The 16,230-nt window shown below is 46.2% G+C and overlaps 3 protein-coding genes across 5 annotated transcripts; 1 reads left to right on the top strand and 2 right to left on the bottom strand.

Moving 5' to 3' along the window:
• Positions 1-656: 656 nt before the first annotated feature.
• emc9 (ER membrane protein complex subunit 9) lies at positions 657-3,266 on the top strand. The gene is made up of 6 exons (XM_062479890.1): positions 657-817; positions 1,219-1,415; positions 1,512-1,588; positions 1,752-1,821; positions 2,185-2,279; positions 2,713-3,266. Exons 2-6 carry the CDS (start codon positions 1,221-1,223, stop codon positions 2,891-2,893), a joined length of 618 nt encoding a protein of 205 aa, XP_062335874.1. The 5' UTR covers positions 657-817; positions 1,219-1,220; the 3' UTR covers positions 2,894-3,266.
• Positions 3,267-3,405: 139 nt separating this feature from the next.
• irf9 (interferon regulatory factor 9) lies at positions 3,406-7,760 on the bottom strand. 2 transcript variants are annotated; one of them, XM_062479887.1, is made up of 10 exons: positions 7,628-7,760; positions 6,996-7,066; positions 6,672-6,794; positions 6,349-6,529; positions 5,746-5,882; positions 5,543-5,621; positions 5,324-5,377; positions 4,646-5,038; positions 4,211-4,326; positions 3,406-4,051 (listed from the first exon to the last, which is right to left on the bottom strand). In XM_062479887.1, exons 2-10 carry the CDS (start codon positions 7,050-7,052, stop codon positions 3,893-3,895), a joined length of 1,299 nt encoding a protein of 432 aa, XP_062335871.1. In that variant the 5' UTR covers positions 7,053-7,066; positions 7,628-7,760; the 3' UTR covers positions 3,406-3,892. The 2 variants fall into 2 exon arrangements, with proteins under 2 accessions (XP_062335871.1, XP_062335872.1); XM_062479888.1 differs by having other exon boundaries at positions 6,996-7,069; positions 7,628-7,757.
• A 19-nt stretch (positions 7,761-7,779) lies between these two features.
• On the bottom strand, positions 7,780-16,032 carry LOC134035073 (E3 ubiquitin-protein ligase RNF31-like). Of its 2 annotated transcripts, none has more exons than XM_062479883.1 (22): positions 15,442-16,032; positions 15,136-15,282; positions 14,605-14,817; positions 14,201-14,309; positions 13,762-13,911; positions 13,507-13,669; positions 13,279-13,424; positions 12,948-13,114; positions 12,591-12,815; positions 12,166-12,510; positions 11,881-12,066; positions 11,541-11,747; positions 11,195-11,368; positions 10,828-10,926; positions 10,285-10,371; positions 10,075-10,189; positions 9,866-9,978; positions 9,485-9,598; positions 9,040-9,088; positions 8,723-8,819; positions 8,439-8,604; positions 7,780-8,308 (listed from the first exon to the last, which is right to left on the bottom strand). In XM_062479883.1, the coding sequence occupies exons 1-22, from the start codon at positions 15,637-15,639 to the stop codon at positions 8,261-8,263; spliced, it is 3,318 nt and encodes a 1,105-aa protein (XP_062335867.1). In that variant the 5' UTR covers positions 15,640-16,032; the 3' UTR covers positions 7,780-8,260. The 2 variants fall into 2 exon arrangements, with proteins under 2 accessions (XP_062335867.1, XP_062335868.1); XM_062479884.1 differs by having other exon boundaries at positions 12,963-13,114; positions 15,442-16,031.
• Positions 16,033-16,230: the final 198 nt, after the last annotated feature.

A 16,230-nucleotide genomic window follows, 5' to 3' on the forward strand; every position in this document is an offset into this window, starting at 1 on the left:
GCACCGACAAACAGCAATGATCAACAAATAATTTAAGACATCTCTACCTGCTAGGCAGCAAAAGATGAGAAACCATGCAACCAAAGTCATGTTCCTCAATGCGCAAAACTCTTCAAACAAAACAAAAACATGTTTCAACAGTAATGAAACATTTAATATGTTAAATACACATACTAGACATATTAGACAAATATATAGATTCATTTTGTGACAATCTTGTATTTTAAGTTTACACAGTTACAACAAATGTACTTTCATGAACAAGCTGTGCTGCTTATTTTGACACACTTCGACTCACACTACACATGTAGATAGAAACTGGCAAATATACTGCTGGTGCTGGTGGCAGAGTTGGAAAAAAGTCGTTGTGGAACCTCTATCACTGATAAGGTTCTGAAAATGGTGTACAAATTGAATCGATTTCGAATTAAGTGAATGAAGAAATTTGATATTTTTAATGGAAGGTGATTCTGCTACAGGCAAAATGTATCTATGAATGAATATCTATATATATGGATGTTATCATTAAAATGAAATAGCAAGTCAGACCTGTTAGTCATAATGATTAAAAAAAGTATATAAACTCCGTCCACACGAGGCCACTCCTTCATGACCACTCTAGTAGGTTACCCAACCAAGGATCCGCTTATTCTTACAAAGCTGGAATTTCATCCACCCACAGAGCCAACTACAGGCAGGCTCACTACAGTGGTCTGCAAGAACCGGAAGCATATGAATTGTCAAATAACCTATTCAGCATTTGAGAGAGTTTTGAGTTTCTACTGTTACATCTGAACCAGCAAGTTTGATCTTGAGGGTAAGAGAACACCAAAGATAAATAGCCAATAGAAAAAAACCAATACAATCTGATTAACGTCAGCGACATCATTAGCTAGCATTTTCAGCTGGTTGGTCTAGCTAGATAGTTTAACTGAGCTTAATGCCTGACTAACGTTAGCTAACCATTTATCTGGGCTTACAGTTATCATTTAGTGAGTTTAGTTCAAGAAAGTAGTGGTCATTATCCTGTCCCGGTACTAAACCAGCTAGCTACTGTGTAAGGATGCTGAGAGTCAGACTAAGTTAGCTAACTAGATGACTATAGAGGTTAGCCTGCTAGCTAAGACAGATGCTCTTTTTATGGATACTATAACTAAGAATTTGGCTGAAATGAATCTGCATGATGTCTGAACTCTTGATGTCTGTTTCTCTTCACAGCAATGGGGGAAGTAGAGCTGTCCTGTCGTGCGTATGTGAAGATGTATCTTCACGCTTGTCTCTTTCCAAGGTGCAGCGTCAATGGGCTGCTGTTATCGTCGAGCCCGACAGGGGGCGCTGTGTGCGTGACTGACTGCGTACCTCTTCTTCACTCGCACTTGCCTCTAGCACCCATCACTCAGCTGGCTCTCACACAGGTAATATCACTGTATCTACAGCATTGCCTTTATCCTTATTTTTATGAGTTAATTGGCTAACTGATATATTGTTCTACAAAACCATCCATACTACAGGTGGATGTTTGGTGTTCACAAACCCAGCAGAGGATAGTTGGATACTACCAAGCCAATGCCTGTGTGTCAGACATCAGGTACTGTGCGCGCACAGCTGTGGTTGAGACTCATCCCTTGTTTTCCTTGTTGTTCATGTATTAGCCTCACTCTGTCTCAGTCCACTGTCATTTAATTGTTTATTATGACGTATAGAAAATAGTTTTTCAAATGTATTTTCTCTCCCTCCCCATCTGTTTCTAGCCCTACACCATGTGCTTTGAAGATTGCAGACAAGATAGCCGAGCAGTGCAACAATGCAGTTTTATTAATGGTAGGTACTCTGGACTGGTTTTGGAAAATAACATCCTTCCTGAGTGGTTGGATTTGTCTGAGGGCAGTGTAGCTTTTTTTTGTATCTATGTTTAAAACCACAATTTAAAACCACAAATGGGTTAACTATGCATTTGTTCCAAGTCTACAACACACTTGCAAATGTGCAGTAGAGCTATAGAATAGCACTTGGACAGAATCATTTCGTGGGTGTTTTGTATTTCTGGAAGATCATAGACAGGATGTGCCATGTAGTTATGGTAGTCAGAAACGTAAATGTAAAAGTTGTCATCTTTTTTTTACCCCGTGGGGCTTTACACTTCCCTGAGTTTGCCACCATTGGATGGCTTGTTCTTCTTTGCAGATTGATGGAGGGAAGATGTCCCCAGACTACAGGGTTCCTCCCATTGTAATGTACGAGCGCAAAGACACACGTTGGACCCTGAAAGACAAACACACGTAAGAGCTGGCCAGAAAGCAACCCTCATCTATGTGCTTGAGAATTAGAAGTGTGCTGCTGTCCTCTCTGGATGGCTCGTTTCTGTTAACACACCTCCAGAACACAACACTTCACCAGTTCCAAGCATGAGAAGTTAGCCTCATCCAAATGAATTAATGCAGATGGTCTAAAAAGGCATCGTCCTTTCTCTTCTGATCTCTGTATACGACAGAGAGGCCAGAGTTCATGCTGTGCATAGGGCCATTGGTAAAATATATTTTTATGGCCCATTTGAACTTTTATAACAGCCTCTATTATCTTCATTCGTTAGGAAAATGTATTAAGGTCATAATTGTATTTTCAGTGCCATGTGTTTTGCCGTTCTAAGAAATATACATTAGCAATTAATTAACTGCTTGTTAATTCAAATGGTGTGCCTGTATGTTTTAACAGGATAATGTTGAGGCAGTGGGAGGAGACTCGGTCAATCGCGAGCCAGCTGATGGACTCTGGAGACCACGAGTTATTGGTGGACTTTGACAGCCATTTGGATGACATCACAAAGGACTGGACGAATCAGAAACTCAACAATAAGATAGTAGAGCTGGCCTCGCCGGCGAATGGCAACGTGTAAAATCACGTTGAGAAGGCGCATTGTTACTGGGACATTTGGAATATTTGTGTGATCATGTATACATATTACATACACAACCACATTTATAAAGGTTCAGTGGGTTTTTAATGCAGTTGATAGACAGGTTAGTCACAGTTATGACTCCATAAATAACACATATTTACAACTGTGTAGTACTGATGCTTTCTTTCTGCTGGTTCAAGTCCACAGTGTGCCTTGTGTTGTGACCCTACTGCCATTTCAACCCTCTTAACAAGAAGAAGCCCTATCTGAGAATCGATTATAGTGTGTTAGGAAGTTACATTGAAATTGAGATGTATTAAGTTCTGTCCTATTTCTTTCAAATCGTAATAAATGATACCTATAAACTTTATTACTTGTTCACAGCCACTTAAAATGCATCACATTTACTAGATAACCTAATCCTGGGAACCAGACCAATCTGTGAGGTCATAATGTATCTGCTCTGGCAGATTCAGGGTCACCCTCCCACTCAAACTGAGAACCTGGTGATAACGGAAACGTTCCAGACCAATACACATTTGCTGGTCTGGTGATGCCAGGCTAATATACCATTGTTCTTCCCTTTAAAGCATTTTAAATGCATCTAATAAATGTACAAATATATACTCATGCAGTACTGCCAAAAGTGACTAAATTCAAGATTATGAAAGACTTTGAAGAAGAAGCAGAGAGTTTTGTGGGGCAGTTCTATGGGCATATGTGAAGCCCTCTGTGACATGCTTGCATGTAAAAAGGGCTATACAAATAAATTTGATTTGATTTGATTTTGTATATGCAAGTTAGCACACAGCCATAAAGTCTTGACCCACAATGAACACAATCACAATGAGACAATACAACAAGAAAACAGCAAGACCGTGGCTCATTGTGTGCACTGTATAGTGGTATAGTGTAAAATAGAGGCTAATGAATGTCTCAGTACCTAAAATGCTCAGTGAATAGTCATCGCAGAAGTCATTACAGGAGGTGCTTCTCCTAGCTGTCTGTGATGATGCTACAGGGCATGGACACCGGCTCCAGGTTTAGTGTGATTTCTCCAAGAGGTGATTGGCTGGCCAGGTTCTGGAGAAGGGCTATGGACTCCCTAAAGTTGAGTGCATCCTGGACCTGCCTTTCAGCCCAGGATAAAGTGATCTATAAAGGAAGAGGATGATAGATCAATCTCTACGTAGAAGAAAGCCAATTATTACAAGAGCTTCATAGGATGCAGCCTCTTTAAAATTGCATTGGTGTTGAACATGGGAAGAGTTGATCCTAGTACAATGGAAGAGGAAAGCCCTGAGTCAGCTTTACCTGAGCAATAATGAGCTTGCAAGACAGATCCTCTGTGGCAGTGAGCTCCTCTCCAAAACACAGGGTGACCTCACACTTTGGGGGGGTTCCCCCAGCGAAACGGAAGTTGTCCAGCTCTTAAGAGAGGAGATGAAAAAGATAGGTCACTTTCAAGCTCAATAATTCAATAGAGGGACGACAAACAAAACCAGCAAGGGGTTAGGGTTAGATATTTTTGGGCCCTTCTGTGGCAGTAAAGCAGAGAGTAAGAAACATGCAGGAAATGGCCAATGCCGGAATCTGCGGTAAGGCGTTCGCCTTTGTGGTACACAGTCAGGTGGATAGACCGGTGAGCCACCTGGGCGGTCAAACCAGCAAACGGTTGATGAAGTATAGATGTCTGATATGACCCACACTAACCAACAACAAGCAGCCCTGCGTAACCATGAAACCCACCCTGTTTGAAGAGTTCCTTGCTAAAGAGCAGGATTGGATCCGTGGTTCGCTCCATCTTGAGGGGACCTGGTGAGGTGGTGTGTGGTCCCGTCCAGAACACACGCCCCTGGCAGTAGCGCTTGGCGTAGACCCCGCTCCCTGTGGAGGTCAACATCACCCCTCGCTCCATGAAAGGCAGCAGGGTGGCCAGAGCCTGGTGTCGGGCCCCAGCCTCTGGGCTGGAGGACATGTTGGACGGGGGCTCCGGGAGGAGGATGCGTGGGAACCCCCCGATTATCCGCGAGGGAGCGACTAGCGAGGGAGGCATGTAGGTGATGCGGACATCGTTGCCCATGACCTCTCGGCAGAGCATCTCCTGGCCTATGTAGCTCACTGAGATCTTGAAGGAATCGTCTGAAGGAATGGGGAGAGATAGAGGAACAGCGAGGAAGAGTGTAGGGAGAAGTCAGAGAGAGAGAGAGAGTATGATAATGAGACAGAGAGTGCGGTGATATGGAGAGATTGAGATAGAGATACAAATGGGAACGTCAGACCAAAGCTTACTGCACACAGACATAACCAACATGTGACATTGCTTGTCAATAGGTCTATACAAATAAAGTTGAATTGTATATGACATAAGGGCCTTACAAGGGCCTTGTATGACACAGGTATAAGCCAGTGTATGTTTGTTATTACCTCCAGATGCAGGTTCAGTCTCAATTGTGAAGTTGAACTGGATCTCATCGTTTGCTTGAGAGAGACACCAGAATGCCGATCAATCACATGCCATAGCAAATCTACATGTCAGAGCTAAGGTATATACAGCACTCCTAAATGTGTACAGTATGTGTGGTGCTGGGTGTGATTGCCGCAGAATTAGCAGGTGGTGTCTTTGGGTGGAAAAATTGTACTTACTCCCATCATTCTTCAAGCTGATCACTGGTAGGAAAGGCTCATGTGACTGGACTGCATGCTCATCTATGGCTTCAACTGCCTACACACACAAGAGTGCACACACAATTGGATTTGAAGGAAAAATGATTCAATAGCCTCATTAAAAACGTTGACGCTTGAGTAATACCGTCTTAGTGTCCCTCGTTTCCGAGCAGCTGACCTACCATGGTGATGGGAGAAGGAAGGAGTTCCTTCTTCATGTGCTTGGCCTCCAGCACCTCCTCCCCACTGTCTGATTCACTGCTGCTCCTCTTCAGTCTCCTGGGTCTCTGTTTGTTCTTGACACCGTCCCTTCCCCCACCTAGAGAGAACAGGGGAGGCCACAACACAGGAGCATATAGAATTAGAGTCGAATACGTGTATTTATTCAGTGTCCCCCCCCCCCCAGGACATAACAAAACAACGTGGTCATAAAATTGCTGAGGAAAGTAATCTATGCTGCTATGTCATATGATATGTTCCATGTCTCTGTTGAAAGATTAATATAATCTGTGCTTCTGTTGAATACAAATACAATCAATTCTTCAGATATACCAACATGTATAATGACAATGTTGAACATATATTCCACATACAATAAATGCTTCAGATAAAATAAGGAATGATTATGATTATGCACCAGGGGTGTCTGTGAGGGTGAGAAGAGGGGTCATTCCCAAGAGAATGTATTCTTTCGTGAGAAGAAGAATGCAATAAGTCAGCGTACTGACAGGGAGGGGTGCATGGGGTGATATGATTTGCTGCTGAGAATGTGGAAGATATCTCACCCTGCTCGTTCGTAGGCACCAGGCGGTACACCTTGTAGGGTTCAGAGAGGTCCAGTTGGGACCGGTCTGGGACCTCCTCAAACTCTGGACTCTTGTTGAGGGCGCAACGCATTCGTGTCTTCCAGGAAGCGGGGTCATCAGGAACCCCGTCAGACAGCTTCCCTCTGAACTTCGCCCACGCCTGTGCATGAAGGTTTACAAGAAGGAACTAAATGAAGTGAATGTCATGACAAAACCTTACAACCTACACATTAGCATCTGTTTCTGCAGGTTGGGGGTTAAGTTTAGACCACATGTAAAACCTTGATGGTGTTATAGCCTACCTTGAAGATGGCACCATCCTCATCGCTACGGAAGTCTTGTTTTCCAGCGTGCTTCCAGGGGATGCGGAACATGGTCTTGGCCTCATCATCCCAGATCAGACCAGAGTACTTCCCACTGGTAACCTGCGCCCAATGGAGTGAACTTTGAGGTAAGATACCGATATAATGCTAAGCAAGACCATGAGCATCTAACTCAACATTCCTAAACAAACCAAATACCACCCAAAAAAAGTGAACATTGAACAGTCTGAGGCGCATCTGTATCTTGTCAGCGACACCAGATTGTGGCATTTCGATCGCTCTCCGTTGCCACTTAACGCTCACCTGCTCCACCATCCAATTCCGGAGTCTGCGAGTGGACCGAATTCTACCCGACGCCATGGCTGTGGACACCGCTACTGGAATTAAAACCAACGTTGGTCATTAACCGATCCAAACTGTAGTTGTTTATCAGATAGCATTGCAGTGCAGCGGATGTTTGTTATACAAAGACTTGGGTGGTTTTACAGACTATTGCCAACATGTTGCCAACTTCCTGGAAATAAGTAGACCTAGTTATGTGTTTGTGTTTTGTATTATAGCTATAATACAAAACACAAATATATATTTATTTTAATAAACATCATAGCCCCTGGCCTCATACTTGATATTCTTAGTAACGGTGTCATCCTAAGACTGAATGTTTTTCTTAAAACCGATATGCATATCGGTTTTAAGAAAAACACACAGCCTATTGTCTCTACTGATTTGCAAACGTCCAAATCAATTATACCCTAAATACACAACTTTCAACCTTTAATGACCTAATCCTAATCAAACAAATTCGACTTTTAATCGATACATTTTCATTTGCTGTTTCAAAATAGTAAATACATGGAAGCAGTTATTATACACCAAACACGTAGCCCAATTATGAAAACAAACATATTTATGGAGTAGCTGTATATTTAACTCACCGTAAGTTTCGTTTCTTCTCTCCTACCAACCAAGCTGTAAACAGTACTGAATAAAATGGAAAATCCCTTCGGAGTCCGCGCAAGCTAGACAGACGCTCCTTTTCCCCGAAATCACGTGACAACATAGAAACAGTTATCTTGACACCAGAGGGTGATATTGCACAATTTTTACTAGACCATCACAAACCACGTCTAAAACGATTGCATCTTTGCAAACTTAATAAAGCCAACCAAAACTTCAAAGATTATGGGAAAGCATTTAGTGCCATTAGAGTTTATACAGAAAAATTCAAGGTTTATGAATCAAATCCAATCTAATGCAAATGCATGTTAAAAGAAGGAATGTGCCTATTAATCACACTTTTCATTAAGTAATTAGGGGACATTAATATGGGCAACAACATGTATTTAAGTGGAATATTGACAAATCTTGAACAAGCACACCATTTTTAAAACAAGAAATTGAGAAATCCTTACGATTACTGTAAAGGCAACTTTTCTGTTTCTTTTTAACAAAATGGAAGGGCTCAATGTTTACAAATCCCATGTGTTAAAACTAGAAATTCAACCTGACTTAAGACTACCTCCAAACATGCAACCTTCCATGAAATAAACAATGCATAAGCATAGTCTTCATTTCTTCCGTGGAACATTTTCTCCGAGAGGGACTTCCATCAGTTTCTGACAAAGAAAGAAAAGAGAAAACGCCATTTACTGAAGAGTGGAAAAGCAAAACATACACCTGAACAATGTTGAACAACTCCACGAGTTGGGCTGTCATGGCTGGAAGGACTGGAAGTGTCTAGTTCACCTTTAGCAAGCGAGCATGGCATGCCTGGTCCTCCTCAGCCTCCACTCGCTGGTGGTCCACTTCATACCTCGCGCAGGCCACCTCCACCTCTTTAACATCATACAGCACGGCGGGGTCGAGCGAGTGTCCATTGATGAGGCTGACCAGATACTCTTTGTAGTGTTTCCTGCAGAGCGCAACCGAGGACAACAATAAAAGAGTGTCAAAGGAAATATCAAAGAGCAAAGAGCAGGATGTTGTGACGTGTTAGAGTGTTCCCTGTGACTGGGGGTCGTGTCACTCACTCGCACAGCCCGGCATGGCCCTGCTTAGTCTTGATGCCGCAGTGCGAGTCAGTCTGCTGGCCTCCCTCGTCCTTCTGCTCCATCACTCCACACTCATCTGACACACACACACACACATGGGCAGAAGAGTTTGCTGATTGATTTACACTCGTTCTCACAGCCCTCATAGGTACAGGAAGAGTTGTGGGTAAAGTAAGAGAGCATGCTGGAGCAGAGATGTGTTTGGACCAGACAGACAGGTTTGAGAGATAAAGGAGGAAGTGAAGTATGGCAGAGGAGAGCAGACACAGGAATGAGGGTTCCAGTTGTCGTCCTACCAGTTTGGGTTCCATTAGGGGGATCAGTGTTAAACTCAACGACGTTTCTCTGATGAAGAAACAACCAAACAAAAGTAACAATTTAAAATGGACATGAACAAATAGCAGAACATTTTGAAATGAATGAGGGTTTCCCGCAGAAAATGTGTTAGTTAAGGTGGTAGGGTGGGGTTTGCTGTCAGACCGGGGGTGGTGGTGGTGGGGGGGGGATCGTTTGTGCGATAGACTAATGTGTTCTGCAGAGAAGGGAAACTGGCGTTTTGGAATGGAAGGGAGAAAACAGGACAGAGTAAGACGGCGGATATCGCTCTTAAAAAACTTTTATTTTTTATTTTTTACAAGTAGTTAAGGCACCAGGCGTGTGTGTTGCTCAGGCGGCCGCCTTAACTGTCAAGTGCTGCGGGAAACCCTGAATGACTGCAGGACCTTGGCCGTGCTGTGGTACCTGTAGCAGGGTCTGAAGTCTCTCGGGATCCCAGTCTCGGAGGTAGGACAGACAGTCACGTGGGTGGTGAGCGTGGAGCCCCGCGAGTTTACACTCGCCTGTCTTACACTTAGTCTGGAGGGGAGACGGAGAGATGGGATAGAAAACGGAGAGACAGAGAGAGAGAGAGAGAGAGAGAGAGAGAGAGAGAGAGAGAGAGAGAGAGAGAGAGAGAGAGAGAGAGAGAGAGAGAGAGAGGACTTCAAAGTCAAAAGCGACGAGGACTGGGTGTCTTAAAAATATGAAAGCGAACCATCCTGAAGTCCCTCTTGAAGTCTGCCACACAGCACATGTGTGTGTTGTGAGACCGACAGTCTGACTGTGTGTGTGAGAGGTACTCACAGTATAGTAGGGGTTGTTGCAGCCGCTGCAGAACTGATGTGCGCACTGGACACAGGTGAAGTGCATGCAGCCTCCTCTGGACAGGACATACTGGAACTTGCACTGAGGACAGGCTGAGAGAGAGAGGCAGGGGGGGAGAGAGAGAGTAAAAGTGGGGGTGAGTAACAGCAGTTGTTTTTTGGATGACACTACAAGGGCAGCCTCCTCACTGATGCCGTTGTCTCTCAGGAAGCCAGTCAGGCCCTGCTTCTGGTACTCTGGGTCGTTCTCCTTCTTCCACCGTTGGAACTGCTCGCAGGACAGGTCCTTGTGCTGGACCTCCCACTGGAGGAGACAGAGGTAGAGGGAGGAGGAAAGATCAGGAAAATGGGAGAAAACAAACCAGCGAAGGGGCGATGGAGATGCGTGTTCGTTCTCACAGGTTTTTTGCACTGGGCACAGAAACTCTTGTGGCAGCCTGGACAGGTGACTTTGAGCTCTCCGTCAAAGATGAAGCCAAACGTGCACTAGGGGGGGAGAGAAACAAGAGGTTGGGTTGAAACGAGATGCACAAGAAAATTGATTGACCTTTCAAACGGTCCCACAAACCAGGCACACAGTGTACACATGATTACAGCCACACCCCGCTGCACCGATTGCAACCATAAATGTCATACTTGTGCACATTTTCGTCGTTCTGCCAAGTGTCCCTTTATTTCACTGTGCTTGTAGACCCGCACGGACAAAAACAAGGAGGCACGCCCGCATACATGCGAGAAAAGGGGGGTCAGATGGCTGAGCGGTTAGGGAGTCTGGCTATTAATCCAAAGGTTGTTGGTTCGATTCCCGTCAATGCCAAATGACGTTGTGTCCTTGGGCAAGGCACTTCACCCTACTTGCCTCGGAGGAGAATGTCCCTGTACTTAGTGTAAATCGCTCTGGATTAAGAGCGTCTGCTAAATGACTAAATGTAACCCACGTACGTGACAGCACCACAGGAACTTGGGGTCCATCATCAGCGTGTGCTCCGTCAGCTTCTTGTGATAGAGATCATACACGTCACGCTCCAGGCAGCCCTTCAGCTACACCAAGCACAACAATCATTACACAAACACACATGTATTTATATATTATAAATGACGTAACGTAGTATATTTGGTTCTGGAAAACCCCTCCACTGCCTTTTGCCTTCTCCCTTTGTTCAGCTCCATGTCTCCCACACTTTTTTTAAAAATCGCTCCTTCCCTCCCTCCCTCCATTCCTTTGTTTATTCTTTCCCTTCACTGTTTCCTATTGTGACTCCCCCCCCCCCATCCCTCCTCCCCACGCTCCATGGGCAGGTCTATCCACCTGGATGTCCAGAGTGGAGAAGTAACTGTCCAGATGCTGGGGATTGTTGATGTCGGGCTCCTGGCAGATGGGACACACCATGTCCCTGATGTGCTTGTCCCTTATTGCCACCGTGAAGTGCTGCTTGAAACAGTGGTGGCACACCGCACACTGACAGGAGGTGAGCGACTGCATCTGGGAGGGACGGAGAGATGGAGGGACGGGGAGAGTCAACAGTCTGTGTCTTTGACCAGGCACGGCGCAATCAAACGCTATGTCTGTTTCTTTACTGTACCTATTACAAAGCAGTAAAAAGGTACCCTTGACCAAGGCCTATAAAGATAAAGAGGTATGTTGCCCAGGTAACCTTGCTGTGTGGGAACACGTCGTAGCAGCAGGGGCACGTCTTGTTGAGCAGCCTGCGCAGGAAGTCTCGGTCCTGGGACTCCCTCACGGCCTGGACCACGTCTTCCAGGGAGTACTGGGCGTCGGGCTCCTGCAGCAGGGACAGGGCCAGCTCACAGCGCCCCCAGCTGGGCAGGTCGTACAACGCCAGCAGGCGCCTGCACAGCTTCTGTGGAGGGAGGGGTGGGGGTGTGGGGGGGGGGATTTGAAGTTGATGTCTGATTCGTTGGCATTTTCATAGCGACCTCCAGACGCATGCATACACACTCTGTCTCTCTGGGTATATGTTGGACCCTGTGCACCTGTTTGTCCGGGTCCTTGGGGTCTAGCAGGGCCTCTGGCTGGTTGGTCCAGATGCGCTGGTGAAAGGGCTCCAGTAGGGGGCGCTGCAGCAGGGACAGAGCCCCTCGCACCTCCCCCCCACTCTGCCTCAGGGCCTCCTCACACTGGGACACCTCGCGGAACCCCATGGACCGCAGCTCCTTGATCTAAACACACAAACATGGACACAAACGATGTCAGCTAAGATAAATAGTTTCTTTTTTTTATATATTTTTTTTACGTTTCTTTCACAGTGAGCATCCCACCTTGGCCTGTCTGTCTCTGAGCAGCTGTCGTACTGCTTTCTCAGTGTCGCCCCCTGCTGCCAACCACGCCTGCTTGGCCTCGGCTCTGGACAGCTGGATCCCCGCCCCAGGAGCCCCGCAACCAAGCGTCCCGGGAATCCCTCCGTCGTCCTTCTCGGTGTTATCCTGCATCCCAGGATGCTCCGTTTTGTAGTTCTGCTGGACCGAAGCAGCCATGGCGCAGATCTCATCCAGCAGGTGGGGGAGCTCCGACTGCAGCCAGTCGCAGGGGTTCACGCTGCTGCCCCCGGAGACGCGGAGAGACGCGTACACTTCTTCAGGGGTGACGCCCCTCTTCTCCCCCTCCTGGTGATGGCGACAACAGTGTTTGAGAACACAGAACACCTCTTGGAGGGCTGTCACCGTTTGTTGTCGCCCCCACTTACCCGTATTTGACTGACAAGAGCCAGCCCCTGCTCCCTCATGGTCTCCTGTCTCTTGAGGTCGTCGTTGTCCCTGGGCGCGGGGAGGGGCTTCAACCGGGGTGGACTCAGGTCCTTTTTGGGAGACAGGAGGGACTTGGCCACGGCCGGGTCTTTGCATGGCGAGTTGCACATCTCGCACCCCACCGAAGGTTTGGAATTCTGGTAAGTGCAGACTTGGCATATCCACTGAGGGGGAGGGGGAGAGGAGGGGGAGAGAGAGAGAAATGACTAAAACACCAACCTAAAAATGCGAAATGACCGTGTGTCGAAACTCCCATTCCAATGTACCCCAGAAATCTCAAAAGAGCATCACGAAACCTTTGGACCACGAACCTCTGTTGCACCCTCTCCCGGGAGTCCTGAGGCCAGCGAAGGGAAGGCCACCGGGGTGACGGGGGGCCGGGTGGCCAGGCGGGGGCGTTCACACACCTCGCACAGCACGCTGGTTCCCTGGTTCATCACCGTACAGCTCTTGCACTGCCACTCTGAGGCAGATGAAAAGAAAGCGCAACTTTTTTTATTACCTTGCCCCATCATCATAAAAGTAGCCCAAGCCATCATGGCTGGGTTACTGTTAATGTACAATAACAACCTAAACAATGAATCCGCTGCTGGTCTAGGAAGTTAAGCTAGTGCGTGTTGGTCAGACCTGTGTTGGAGGGTGACTGCAACAGGTCCTCCTCTCCACTGGAGGCAGCGTTGGCCAGGCGAGGTCGCTCGCAGGTCCCGCACAGCACGGCTTGCACTGGGTTGACCGTGGTGCAGTGCCCACACTCCCACGAGGAGAATGAAGGGCTGGAGGAAGAGAAGAGGAATGAAGGGCCGACGTCTGCGATGGTGTTTGTGTACTGTACATCATCACCTTCCTGTTTCTAACCTGGCAGCAGCTCCTTGTGGCTTGACTGTGCTGACCATCGTTCGGTCGTGGTCCCCCCTGTCCGGGTGAGAATGGAACAGTCTGTCACAGTTCAGGCACAGCTTCTGAATGCACGTGCTGCAGTGGGTGGAGACGGGGGCCGTACCACAGATGGAACAGGTGTCTAGGGGGGCAGAGACAAAAGTATTGTTGTTAGTACCACTGGTCATTATAGAGATGGGTTGTTTTCTTACAGCCAAGACTTTAAATGCTCACCTTTCATGGCATCCTGTATTCTCTCTCTCTTGTGATTGGCTCTGGAGGGGTGGCGGTGGTAGAGGTGGTCACATGAATCACAGAATGGGGTAGATGCACAGGAGGGGCAAAGGAGAGTTGGAACACCCCCACATAAGTTACACTCACCAGCTGGAGGAGAGAGAGAGAGTGAAAGAAATTGTAGGAAGAGAAAGGGAGAGAAAAGAGAGAGGGAGGAGGTGAAAAGCAGACAAAGATAAGGCGTGAGAGAGAGAATAATAAATTATTGAACGAGAGGGATGGGTGAGAAGGCGGTAACAGGCGGTTAGACATTACTTCTTCTTTTTGCTATTTGAAATACCATTCACCGTTCAGCAATGACATTCCAGATGGTCCAAATGATGCACCATTGGGGCAGGTGGTAAACCTGTTTGTTGGTACTAGCTACTTGCTGTCTCACCTGTGTGTGTGGTGGATTTTAGAGGAGCCGTTGGGTGCAGGTGGTCCTTCTGCCTCTCCCCTCCCTCCTCTCCGGGGAGGATGACTACAGCATCAGACACCACCTCGTCCTGAGGATGCACCCAGCACAGGAATATGGGAGGGGTTAACACATACTGCCCAGTGACAAGTAATTCAATTAAAGAATTCAAGATTCACTTTAACAATCCCAAAGGACATTGAGTATTAATATCAACATTAAGTTATCAATTTGAGAAAATTATTTTTTCTGCGATGACTTAAAAAATGGTTTAGTGGATCCAAAAAATAGTCCTTTGATGACTTTTTAAAACACATACTGAAGGAAATATATATTTCAAAACATTTAACCCAACTAAACTAAGGGCTGTACGTTGTGCCACCAACCTCTTGGCTAAGTGATGGGATGATCTCTATGAAGGCCTCTGGATGAGGATGTGCACCCTTGATCATCATATCCAGCTCCAGGCGCAGGGTCATGACCTCAACTGTCACGGCTGCCACCTTCTCCACATCTGGATCTGTGACATCTTCTGGGAAGCTGAGGCCATCCGGCTGCTGATTGGTGTAGCCGTAGAGATACAGGACGGCTCGTCCGCCCTATTGGTAGGTTAGCAGACAAAGATGACAGAAGTGATATTATTTCAAGCAAGCCATGAAGTCTCTCCACCATATACTTAACTGGGTTCTGTTAGAATAGATAACATCATCTTTCTTAGGTTCACTACTTGGTTTATGACTATGGAAAAACTATCGTTGTTGAGATGAAATACACTTATCTTGACCTTCAAACCTGTCACCCCATAACACAAGACTAGTAAGTTAATAATTGTAGCCTGGCTTACATGATAACATACAGCACTACAAGAGGAGTAGCACTTAACCCCCACAACCGCTCCACTCTCTCTCCTTCTTTACCTGGGCAGCGTCCACAGTGGTCCTAAAAACGGGGTTGTTGTGCTTGACACTGCGCCAGAACTTGGGTCTGCAGGGGCTTGTCAGGTTGCAGCCATACTTTTCTAGGATACTCAGAGCTTTAAATAGTTTGCTCAGGGATTCTAGATTCTGATGGAGGGGGGCAAGAAGAAGAGGACAGAACAACAGGACTGACAAACTCAGTATCAGTAAAACACCTTTTCAGGTACCAAAGGAAGTTATTACTGTACGTGTGTCTGTGTGAGGATAAGGGCACATGCAAGTACAAATACAACGAAGTAAACTCACCTCCTGTCTGCTGGCCCGTGTGGCATTCTCCATCACCATGGTCTTAGCTTTGATGTGGCTGTACTTCTCGGAGAGAGGCAGGGGAACGTTGGCCATGGTCTGGACATCAGCCTTCACGTCCTGGGCTAATCCTGAGATGGACAGGCGAGACTCCGCTCTCCTTCGCACATCCTCAAACTCGCGGACTGAGCTGCTCATTGTTTTATAAGTAATACAGATAGATAGCCAAATAATGCATGAATTGTAGAGATTTAAACTCCTGTGATTGAAGTTCAGGTGGTAGCCACTTTTATTATCCAAATCAGCCAGACGCTACGCTAACCGAAATCGAAAGAAAGTTTCCGCAGTTACAAGAATGGCTAGCACAGCTAACTATTATTGTAGCAGTTGTCAGAGTCAAAACGTAAAGTGAGCAGCAATTACACAGCGACCAATATATTATTTGATCCCGCTGACTATACGTACTGAGAAAGAATATTTACCACAAAATGTGCTCCTTTAAAATAGACATATTTGTCCACGTAACATAGCCTACTGTTTCGCTTGAGCTTCTACTTTGTGTGTCTGTTGTGAAGCGGAACTTACCTAATAAGTTTCATGACACTGACAGGGGGAGGTAACTAACTCACGTACGAGGTTGTTGATCAAGGCGGAAGAATTCCAGTCTATAAAATTGCGTCCTTCAATGTGATCTTGCTTTGTTCCCTTATAGATCTGACTGTACTGAATCAACCCAGGCAAATTATTAAATTATATTGAGAAATGTGTTTAAGTTTGACCTGTGGTTGG

The sequence above is a fragment of the Osmerus eperlanus genome, chromosome 15 (assembly GCF_963692335.1).
Source record: "Osmerus eperlanus chromosome 15, fOsmEpe2.1, whole genome shotgun sequence".
NCBI classification, from domain to species: Eukaryota; Metazoa; Chordata; class Actinopteri; order Osmeriformes; family Osmeridae; genus Osmerus; species Osmerus eperlanus.

Coding starts and splice junctions, on each gene's coding strand:
- irf9 (XM_062479887.1), bottom strand. CDS start 7,052: ATGGCGTCGGGTAGAATTCGGTCCACTCGCAGACTCCGGAATTGGATG. Junction 6,795..6,995: donor GGAATTGGATGGTGGAGCAG/GTGAGCGTTAAG, acceptor CATTGGGCGCAG/GTTACCAGTGGGAAGTACTC. Junction 5,622..5,745: donor TTCCTTCTCCCATCACCATG/GTAGGTCAGCTG, acceptor TTGTGTGTGTAG/GCAGTTGAAGCCATAGATGA.
- emc9 (XM_062479890.1), top strand. CDS start 1,221: ATGGGGGAAGTAGAGCTGTCCTGTCGTGCGTATGTGAAGATGTATCTT. Junction 1,416..1,511: donor CTCAGCTGGCTCTCACACAG/GTAATATCACTG, acceptor TCCATACTACAG/GTGGATGTTTGGTGTTCACA. Junction 2,280..2,712: donor ACCCTGAAAGACAAACACAC/GTAAGAGCTGGC, acceptor ATGTTTTAACAG/GATAATGTTGAGGCAGTGGG.
- LOC134035073 (XM_062479883.1), bottom strand. CDS start 15,639: ATGAGCAGCTCAGTCCGCGAGTTTGAGGATGTGCGAAGGAGAGCGGAG. Junction 14,310..14,604: donor TCCCATCACTTAGCCAAGAG/GTTGGTGGCACA, acceptor GTGCATCCTCAG/GACGAGGTGGTGTCTGATGC. Junction 9,599..9,865: donor GCAACAACCCCTACTATACT/GTGAGTACCTCT, acceptor TCTCCCCTCCAG/ACTAAGTGTAAGACAGGCGA.